Genomic DNA, 11,944 nt, shown 5'->3' with positions numbered 1-11,944 from the left:
AAAAACATGTATTATTTGTGATGTCGTGGAGCTCATTGTCACCCTGGAAACATTTTTCAAAGAGGTTAAAGAAGCAGCGAGTCGCCCCTTGCAATGGTTTACCGGATGAATAGTTCCTTCACTCTTAAATTATAATTATGTACACAGTCTTTTTTCCTTTTCGCTGTTTATTCCTATCAAATGTTATATGGTCATGATAAATCTCGCAACAAACTGAAAAAAAAAATGACAACTTTGTCATTTATTTAATTTTATTTTTCATTGATTATCATTGTTCAGGGTGAACATGTACAGTATGTGTTAACATTTTTAGAAACTAGTTTATCAATAAATGTTTTGGTAACATTAGATTGTTTTATTAGAAAGCTAAACATTGATATAAATTCAATAGACAATAAAAACAGGAACAGGGAGGAAATATACATTTTTCATAACTATAAATGACCTATAAAAGTGAAAGAGGTTAAAATGTCTAAGTTCTGTGAGGTTAAAACGTAAAGAAACTCTTATTTTGTCATAGATTTACAGGGTTAAACACTTTGATACTACTATACTTGTACAATACAGTAATGTTGCTGTAGAAGCGAGAGGAGTGTATCTACTGTCTACCTGTTGAGCCTCTTTGAGAGATGACGCTCGGTATTGATGAGTCATGCCTGCAGGGGTCGGAAGAGGAGCTGCCGGTCGAGATGTCGCTGAGCGTCCGAGCGTCTTTATTAACAGCTCACCTTTTCAGGTAGGAAATGAGTGTGTATTCATCTTGAACTTGGCATATATTTGCTAAGCGTTTTTGTTACCGTGCTGACTCATATAAGTGAGCACCACATCACAGCCACCTAATCAAGTTAAGAAAATATATTTTTTGCCAGATTGCGTTGAGCTGGATTGGATCTCACCAATGTAAAAGAGTATGTGTTGTGAGTTAGCTTCATTCTGACAACAGACACTCGAGTCTTTGCAGGGAAAATATTTCCAGGTATACGTATTCAATGCAATGCATATAATAAGTAAAAGTAATATTTTATCTTGATGGAATATTTTAAATTCAATGTCTAGGCCAAGACTTCCTTATATGTGTGCTGCTCATTGTGTGCAGCCCAATTAGCAACTTGACTTTTGAGACTTGTCAAAGTATGTAGAACAGGATCTAGTTAAGATGAGTCTCTAATGCAATTTTCATTGTCAATGACACTCATAAATGTAACTTTAGATCCTATAAATATGTATTATTGTTGTATGATTTGCATATTAGGAAAAGTGTTTTTATTTGTCACACGTGGACATATGGCCTCAATGGATGGCATCTGTTAAAAGAGGAATATTATACCAACTGAGACAACATCTTCTCTGGGCTGAAGCTTTAAGGTACATACTTGCCGAGACTGATGTCCAGAACTTCAGAACACTTTAAGCAGAAATAATCAGCTCAGTTGACACAAGGTGTAGAAACGGAGCAGCACACTGGTTAGAGACAAAGACATCAGTGAGGGGAAATGGACCTAAAAACACTACATTTTGTACACAGCTGGAAACTGCAACAGTCTATTGATACAATTTTTATTTTTGAATGATTGTGTATGTGTTTTAATGTGTTTTTTGTGTCATCCAGTTTCTTTACTCCAAGTCTTCTTCTGCTGTATGAATGTACTCAGATGGATGAATGTACTCAGATGGTTCATGTCCACCACATTGTAAAATAAAATAAAAAAAACATTTAAGTTCTATCTCACTTAGACAATGGTAGGAGACACAGTCGCGTATTCCCTTGTCCACTTCTGCGGCGGTGCTCTGGACACTCCAACAATACCCGAGCTCAACCATACCACCAGTAGCAAGCGCACTTAGAACTATTCTCTTTGTGTATTTGTCATTTATAAATTAACTGCACCACATTGAACACACATCCTCCAGTCTGCAGACCAGTCTTGTATCACCCTGAGCTTTCAGGGTATCACCTACCTTGCTGTTCACCTCAAGACAGGAATGCTCTGCCTATTGAGATTGAACTGTTGTTTGCATTTTATTGTATTGTTGTTCTATTGTTGTCTCTGGTTGGCTGTGGCACACGAGCGCTTGTCCTGTAACCACAAGGTTGGTGGTTCGAACCCCTCTACAGTCAACATGCCGAGGTGTCTTTGAGTGAGACACCTAACCCCCAGTTGCTCCCCGGGCGCTTCTTAGCAGCCCACTGCTCCTCCGGGATGGGTCAAATGCAGATAATTGTAATTTCCCCATTGTGGGACTAATAAAGGCTTAATTATTATTGTTCTTATTATTATTATCAGCTGTTTTTTTCAGTTGATTATAATTATAATATATTATTATTATTGCAGCAACCTGAGCTCCCTATTTACATGAGAAACTCAACACATTTTCTGTTGCAGGTTAAAACTCATCTGTTCTTTCTGTACCTGGGTCCAAATAATTATATATAGAGAAATCTTTTCTGTCTTTTATAATTGGTAAAAAGAAATTTCAGAATGCAAAATTATGACATTTTTCGACATGCTCTGACTTTTTTCGACCTGCTATACCATGACTTTTTAATGACTTTTTTCGACATGCTATACTATGACTGTTTTATGACTTTTTACGACATGCTATACTATGACTTTTTTATGATTTTTTTCGACATGCTATACTATGACTTTTATTTTTTGACATGCTATACTATGACTTTTTCCTGACTTTTTTCGACATGCTATACTATGACTTTTTTATGAATTATTTCGACATGCTATACTATGACTTTTTTATGACTTTTTTCGACATGCTAAAATATGACTTTTTTCGACATGCTATACTATGACTTTTTTATGAATTTTTCGACATGCTATACTATGACTTTTTTATGACATGCTTTTTTCGACATGCTAAAATATGACTTTTTTTTCGACATGCTATACTATGACTTTTTTATGATTTTCTTCGACATGCTATACTATGACTGTTTTATGACTTCTTTCGACTTGCTATACTATGACTTTTTTCGACATTCTTTTTCGACATGCTATACTATGACTTTTTTATGACTTTTTCGACATGCTATACTATGACTTCTTTCGACATGCTATTATGACTGTTTTATGACTTTTTTTCGACATGCTATACTATGACTTTTTCGACATGCTATACTATGACTTTTTTATGACTTTTTTCGACATGCTATACTATGACTTTTATGAATTATTTCGACATGCTATACTATGACTTTTTTCGACATGCTATACTATGACTTATTTATGACTTTTTTTTACTATGATCGACATGCTATACTATGACTTTTTATGACGACATGCTATACTATGACTTTTTCGACATGCTATACTATGACTTTTATTTTTTCATGCTATACATGCTATACTATGACTTTTTTTTTCTATGACTTTTTTATTTTTTCGACATGCTATACTATGACATGATTTTTTTATGACTTTTATTTTTTCGACATGCTATACTATGACTTTTATGACTTTTTTATTTTTTCGACATGCTAAAATATGACTTTTTTCGACATGCTATACTATGACTTTTTTATGACTTTTTTCGACATGCTATACTATGACTTTTTTATGATTTTTTTCGACATGCTATACTATGACTTTTATGACATTTTTCGACATGCTATACTATGACTTTTTCCGACATGCTACGCTATGACTTTTTTATGAATTATTTCGACATGCTAAAATATGACTTTTTTCGACATGCTATACTATGACTTTTTTATGACTTTTTACGACATGCTATACTATGACTGTTTTATGACTTTTTTATGACATGCTATACTATGACTTCTTTCGACATGCTATACTATGACTTTTTCATGACTTTTTTCGACATGCTAAAATATGACTTTTATGACATTTTTCGACATGCTATACTATGACTTTTTCCGACATGCTACGCTATGACTTTTTTATGAATTATTTCGACATGCTAAAATATGACTTTTTTCGACATGCTATACTATGACTTTTTTATGATTTTCTTCGACATGCTATACTATGACTTTTTTATGACTTTTTTCGACATGCTATACTATGACATTTTTCGACATGCTATACTATGACTGTTTTATGACTTTTTACGACATGCTATACTATAACTCTTTTATGACTTTTTGACTTTTTTCGACATCCTATACTGCGGCAGTGGCTGTGGCGCAATGGAGAGCAGGGTTGTTCTCCATTCAGAGGATCGGCGGTTCGATACCCGTCTTCGGAAGTCGATGTGTCCTTGGGCAAGACACTGAACCCCAGGTTGCTGCCGAAGGCTTTACCATCGGTGTGGACAGGATGTTTTATGTATGTTAGTTAGAGTCTGATGGGCAGGTGGCACCTTGCATGTTAGCCCTGTCATCAGTGTGTGAATGGGTGAATGATATGTAATATAAACTTTGAGCTGATTGTAGGTCACTTTGGATAAAAATGTCTGCTAAATGACTGTAATGTATGACTTTTTCATGACTTTTTACGACATGCTATACTATGACCTTTTTATGACTTTTTCGACATGCTAAAATATGACTTTTTTCGACATGCTATACTATGACTTTTTTCGACATGCTATACTATGACTTTTTTATGACTTTTTTCGACATGCTATACTATGACTTTTTTCGACATGCTATACTATGACTTTTTCGACATGCTATACAATGACTTTTTTATGATTTTTTCGACATGCTATACTATTTTTTCGACATGCTATACTATGACTTTTTTATGAATTATTTCGACATGCTATACTATGACTTTTTCATGACTTTTTTCGACATGCTATACTATGACTTTTTTATGAATTATTTCGACATGCTATACTATGACTTTTTTATGACTTTTTTCGACATGCTATACTATGACTTTTTTCGACATGCTATACTATGACTTTTTCATGACTTTTTTCGACATGCTATACTATGACTTTTTTATGAATTATTTCGACATGCTATACTATGACTTTTTTATGACTTTTTTCGACATGCTAAAATATGATTTTTTCGACATGCTATACTATGACTTTTTTATGATTTTCTTCGACATGCTATACTATGACTTTTTTATGACTTTTTACGACATGCTATACTATGACTGTTTTATGACTTTTTTCGACATGCTATACTATGACTTCTTTCGACATGCTATACTATGACTTTTTCATGACTTTTTTCGACATGCTATACTATGACTTTTTTATGAATTATTTCGACATGCTATACTATGACTTTTTTCGACATGCTATACTATGACTTTTTTATGATTTTCTTCGACATGCTATACATTTCTGCTAAATGACTGTAATGTATGACTTTTTTATGACTTTTTTCGACATGCTATACTATGACTTTTTCATGATTTTTTTCGACATGCTATACTATGACTTTTATGACATTTTTTCGACATGCTATACTATGACTTTTTCCGACATGCTACGCTATGACTTTTTTATGAATTATTTCGACATGCTAAAATATGACTTTTTTCGACATGCTATACTATGACTGTTTTATGACTTTTTTCGACATGCTATACTATGACTTTTTTATGACTTTTTACTATATGCTATACTATGACTGTTTTATGACATTTTTCGACATGCTATACTATGACTGTTTTATGACTTTTTACGACATGCTATACTATGACTCTTTTATGACTTTTTTCGACATCCTATACTGCGGCAGTGGCTGTGGCGCAGTGGAGAGCAGGGTTGTTCTCCATTCGGAGGATCGGCGGTTCGATACCCGTCTTCGGCAGTCGATGTGTCCTTGGGCAAGACACTACCCCAGGTTGCTGCCGAAGGCTTTACAATCGGTGTGGACTGGATGTTTTATGTATGTTAGTTAGAGTCTGATGGGCAGGTGGCACCTTGCATGTTAGCCCTGTCATCAGTGTGTGAATGGGTGAATGATATGTAATATAAACTTTGAGCTGATTGTAGGTCACTTTGGATAAAAATTTCTGCTAAATGACTTTTTTATGATTTTTTTCGACATGCTATACTATGACTTTTTTATGACTTTTTCGACATGCTAAAATATGACATTTTTTCGACATGCTAAAATATGACTTTTTTCGACATGCTATACTATGACTTTTTTCGACATGCTATACTATGACTGTTTTCGACATGCTATACTATGACTTTTTCATGACTTTTTTCGACATGCTATACTATGACTTTTTTATGACTTTTTTCGACATGCTATACTATGACTTATTCAACATGCTATACTATGACATTTTTATGACTTTTTTCGACATGCTATACTATGACTTTTTTATGACTGTTTTCAACATGCTATACTATGACTTTTTATGATTTTCTTCGACATGCTATACTATGACTTTTTTCGACATGCTACACTATGACTTTTTTTCGATATGCTATACTATGACTCTTTTATGATGTTTTTTCGACATCCTATGCTGTGGCGCAGTGAAGAGCAGGGTTGTTCTCCATTCGGAGGATCGGCGGTTTGATACCCGTTTTCGGCAGTCGATGTGTCCTTGGGCAAGACACTTAACCCCAGGTTGCTGCCGAAGGCTTTACCATCGGTGTGGACAGGATGTTTTATGTATGTTAGTTAGAGTCTGATGGGCAGGTGGCACCTTGCATGTTAGCCCTGTCATCAGTGTGTGAATGGGTGAATGATATGTAATATAAACTTTGAGCTGATTGTAGGTCACTTTGGATAAAAATTTCTGCTAAATGACTGTAATGTAGACTTTTTTATGAGTTTTTTTCGACATGCTATACTATGACTTTTTTATGACTTTTTCGACATACTAAAATATGACTTTTTTCGACATGCTATACTATGACTTTTATGATGTCAAAAAAAGTTTTTTCGACATGCTATACTATGACTTTTATGACTTTTTTCAACATGCAATACTGTGACTTTTTTCGACATGCTATACTATGACTTTTATGACTTTTTTCGACATGCTATACCATGACTTTCTTATGACTTTTTTCATAGTATAGCATGTCGAAAAAAGTCTTAGTATAGCATGTCGAAGAAAGTCATAAAAAAGTCATACATTACAGTCATTTTTATCCAAAGTGACCTACAATCAGCTCAAAGTTTATATTACATATCATTCACCCATTCACACACTGATGACAGGGCTAACATGCAAGGTGCCACCTGCCCATCAGACTCTAACTAACATACATAAAATATCCTGTCCACACCGATGGTAAATTTTCATGCAGCAACCTGGGGTTCAGTTCTTGCCCAAGGACACATCGAACCGCCGATCCTCTGAATGGAGAACAACCCTGCTCTCCAGACAGCTTGTCTCTTTACAGCTGACACCAAACATGTCTTCACAGAAAAAGTCCTTGTCAGATTTCTCACGTCTGAACCATATCCCAGCAACTTCAGACCAGACTGATGTCTTTGTATCGTTACATCTTGGCCAAGAGTAGATGTAAGATGAAGATATTTGATTATAATTTGGAAATGTATGTTATAAAGTGAATCGTGAGTGAAAATTGAGAAAGAAGGTCTCTAATAACAATGGTAATTGCATCTATTACCAGAAAGCCTATGCATTCAGTCACAATGAAATATGACCAAATCCTGTTGGGTTGAATAAGGCCACAAAGGCGAAGAGAAGTCAAATTCAACAGACTTTACATGATTGTGAATACATCACGGCATCATGTGACTGAAATTTAAAAAGGACTTTATTTTGTATAGCCCAAAAATCACAATTTTCAAATTTGCCTCAGAGGGCTTTACAATCAGTACACATGCAACATCCTCTGTCCCGGAACCCTACAAGGCAGAACAGTTTTAGTCATACTAGTAATTTCTGTTCCAGTCATAAAGCAGGCCTCACAAGTCACTATTTAACGCAAAATGGTATTCCCAAGTTTCAGTATTGGGCATTCCTTGATTTGCCCATTGTCAGAGGGAATCTCTGTATGCAACACAAAAAAAAGGGAAGTGTAGCAATAGGCAGTGGAGTGGAAAGGCAATCTGCTAAAATATAAAGTAGTTGACAGCCTGAGTGTGACACAGGAGAGTGAATTTGGCCCCTTGTAAGTCGTCAGGATGGAGTGTTTTATTAATAAATACCAGTAGAAATCCAGGAAAAAGGGAATACAGCTGGAGGGATCGAGGGTTTCTGAGTGGTGTGGTTCCCCATTAAAGCACCAAATATCTTCTCCTTGTAGACTGAACAGTCAGTGTTGGTGTGTGCAAATGTCTACATCTTCTCGTATGTGAGTTCATGTCCGCAGGTGGTGCAGGTTTTCTTGTATAGGTCCTCCTCCGGATCTACCACCTCCTCTGGTCCATACTGATGTTGGTGAACGCTGGTGTCTTTGGTCCACATACTGCTCCTTACCGCCCTGCGCAGCTCTGAGACACAAACACAGATATATGAAACATCCACACGTCCAGAGTTTATTGAGATCCCAAATCCAAATGTTGAAGTTCACACAATTCGCAATGTAACTGACTTGGTAAGACAGGTTACCAACCTTTGACCTTCTTGTTGAAGCGTTTTTGTTTCTGCGTCTCTCGGTTCTCTTCCCTCGTCTCTTTGGCCTCCTCCAGGGCCTCCTCTGAACCCCACACTTCCATACTCCTCTTCTCCACCTGGGTAACGCATACAAATACATACATACAGAACAATGAAGGGTTATTTGGCCTTTTACCAAAATGTTTGTGGCTTTATTTAGGGCTGCAACTAAAATTGATTTCATTATTTTTCAATCCTATTCTATTCTTGCATTGAACGACATTTTTCTGGTTAATTGATTATTTAGTCTATCAAATTTTTAAAAATTGCAAAATGCCCAAGAGCCCATTGCAACAGTTCAAAATCAAAAGTTATTTGATTTACAATGACATAAAACAGAGAAAAGTAGTTCATGATGATTGACTAATTGACCAATCGTTTCAGCACTACTGTAATTAGTTTACTGCTTAATAATCTCTCATTATTTGTATGTTGGTCTCAAAAACATATTTTAATGTATTTTTAATAGGTTGTGCAATTCCCACATGTCTACAGACCTTACAGGGGATAACATAATACTTGCCTTATTTTCTTATTCTTTATCGATTTGATTATTGACATAAGATTGTCATAATGCAGATTGCTTGCATGTTGTCTTGACAGCCACATGCGGCCTTTAATGAGAAGGACAATATAGATTTTAAAATACAGCAAAGACAATTGAAACTGACCGGAGGCTCAAATAACAAAAAACTCTTGGGAGGAAAATATTTTCTCCCAACTGACTTAATTGTCAGTTTTCAATTCAATTCAGTTTATTTTGTATAGCCCAAAATCACAATTTTTTCTCAGAGGGCTTAACAATCTGTACACATACTACATCATCTGTCCCAGGACCCTCCCATCAGCACAGGAAAAACTTCCCCAAAAAACAGGGTGAATAAAAAAGGGAGGAAACCTTAGGGAATGCAACAGAGGAGGGATCTGTCTCCCAGGATGGACATAAGTGCAGTAGATGTTATGTGTAGAGAATGGTCAACAACTATTGTATTGTTTAATTTAGTTTTTTAGGTTTTAGCGTAGTGTGATATAAGATAGCCTGTACTTATTTAGAGCTGTTATATGCAACATTACATTTCAGATCATAATGATAGTTCTTCAGGCTTCAGCCTCAAGACATTTGTTAAATACTCAAGTAACATTAGAAAATCATAATTCCTGCTAAACATCAATATCAGACAATATGGAAAAATTAGTCCCCGTCTTCCAACAAGTACCTGTAATTTGAGGTAAAGCTTCATGTCTCCCCACTGAGTGTTGTGAGGGTTTTTCTTCAGTATACACCTGAGTGGAGGCTCTCTCTTGTCCAGGTCACAGTCCTTCAGAAGGTATTGCTGCTTGGCCTCGGTTCTGGAGATAAGCTTATGCTTCTCCTCGTTGTCTCTGAGGGTAAACGAGACTTATACTCTTAATACATTAAACACTACCTGAAGTTGAATTTTAAACCAGAGAATTTAAAAAAAGTTGGTTATCTTGTTTATCTCTGATTAAACATCCCTACTCAAAGATTTGAGACAACTAAGTGAACAGAACATTACTTTATGTTTCACATGAAATTCACCCTTGAATAAACCATGTGTTGGCATATATTAGCGTTAACCCTATATTGTATTAATCAAACACACCCTTCTAAATAATAAAGGTTACAACACCGTAACCCTAGATCTATAAGTACAAGCAGAGCCCTCTACTGGACTCTATGGGTAATCTCCTCCAATCAGGACGTACCAACCGGAATACATGCAGACCCCAAGGTAGATGAGGCAGCACAGCCTGCTGTTCAACGTGCTACACCCACCTCAGCGAGCTACGCCCTAATAGCAATGTAGAAGTGACAGGGCCACCTTGGTAGAGGGCTCGGCCGGTGCTTGTAAAACTAGGGTCGTAACCTTCGTCTAACTCACACAGGCACAGGACTCTACAGGTACAGAGGACGGAGTCTGACGAGTACATGCCCTGCTGCAACATTAGAAACATCTAAAAAACTTTTTAAACAATGCCATATTCTTTCAGATTTTCAGATATTGGGGGAAACCTGTGAATTATTTGCATTAAAATGATGAAGTTTACACATTCAAAACTGACTTCTTAGACATGTTGTGCTTCTCCAAAAGCTGCATGAAAAAACAACTTTACTTGTTTTAGGCACTCTGAATGTTCTCTCTCTCTGTGTGTGTGTGTGTGTGTGTGTGTGTGTGTGTGTGTGTGTGTGTGTGTGTGTGTGTGTGTGTTTACCTGCACTTATCACAGACAGACAGGTCAAAGCTGTTGCTGAGGTACGAGTCCATAAAGGGTTTTTCACAATCATCGCACAGCAGGTAGTCTGGCTCGATGACTGGAGCTGGAAACAAACACAAACACACACACACACACACACACACACACACACACACAAAATGTAAAGCGTGTTTTATGTGTGCAAACATGTAGAAGCAACTTGGGAGTTATAACACAATGCTATCAAATGTTTTTTTTTTTACATCTACATATTCACGTTCTGTATTGAAGAGTTTCTGTTTTTCACTGCTGTCATTTCTTGTATTTTGAAGCATGAGAAACTTAGAATAGCTAAGATTACGTGGGTCTCCTATTTGGATTATTTACTACATGACCTGCTCAATAGTTTTGTGAGTAACAGCAGGTTCCACTCTTGTTTTTTCATTTTTTTTTTTTTTTACCAATTGGGCTATACATTAACACAACAGGTCATTAAAAGCATGCATGCACACACTCAAGTCGTCAAACCGAGACGCATGAACGCACACCTGGCTGATGCACAACCTTCCTGGTCCTCTTCTCCTCCTCCGCGTCCTCGCCCTCCTCGATGAAGAAGCCGGCTCCAGAGTCGATGGTCTTGGAGACTTTTGCCGAGGTCGCCCCCTCCACAGCGGACGACGGGCGGCTTGCGAGTCGCGCTTGCCGGAGCATCAGCGCCTGCTGTCGGTTCCTCTCGATTTTAGCCCGCATCGCTGCAGAAAGCTCGGGTTTGGGACTCTGCTCTGGGTCGAGGCCAGCTCTCTGTCCCTCTGACTCTGACGGATCCATGCTGGTTCCTCAAACATCTGTCACCACATAGCAATGAATGACATCCAGACCGGTCTGTCTGCAGCTTGTAGGACCGTTGTTACAAAACTAACAGGAGCCGGCTTCCTGCTGCTTCTTTTTCTTTTCATTTAAAAAAAATGATAGGCGCAGTACCGCCACCTTCTGCTTGGGAATGTAAAGCACCAGCGACCTATGCCTACTCATCAGTGCTGCATTAGTGTTCATGGTTAACACCACAATCAAATCTGTTGCATCTGCCACCTGACAAGAGCATTACTGTCTGCAATTTACAAATTGTTCTTCCAGCTCTAGATTCTTCTTTTAATTGTCTTTCCTGGTCATATTATTAAATTCAA

At 36.9% G+C, this 11,944-nt stretch overlaps 1 protein-coding gene across 1 annotated transcript; it reads right to left on the bottom strand.

The window, feature by feature from the left end:
• Positions 1-7,690: 7,690 nt before the first annotated feature.
• xpa (xeroderma pigmentosum, complementation group A) lies at positions 7,691-11,702 on the bottom strand. The gene is made up of 5 exons (XM_054604980.1): positions 11,309-11,702; positions 10,779-10,884; positions 9,761-9,926; positions 8,503-8,620; positions 7,691-8,380 (listed from the first exon to the last, which is right to left on the bottom strand). The coding sequence occupies exons 1-5, from the start codon at positions 11,586-11,588 to the stop codon at positions 8,226-8,228; spliced, it is 825 nt and encodes a 274-aa protein (XP_054460955.1). The 5' UTR covers positions 11,589-11,702; the 3' UTR covers positions 7,691-8,225.
• Positions 11,703-11,944: the final 242 nt, after the last annotated feature.

Source organism: Anoplopoma fimbria, chromosome 9 (assembly GCF_027596085.1).
Source record: "Anoplopoma fimbria isolate UVic2021 breed Golden Eagle Sablefish chromosome 9, Afim_UVic_2022, whole genome shotgun sequence".
Taxonomy (NCBI): domain Eukaryota; kingdom Metazoa; phylum Chordata; class Actinopteri; order Perciformes; family Anoplopomatidae; genus Anoplopoma; species Anoplopoma fimbria.
This window is presented reverse-complemented; position numbering and strand designations above follow the sequence as displayed.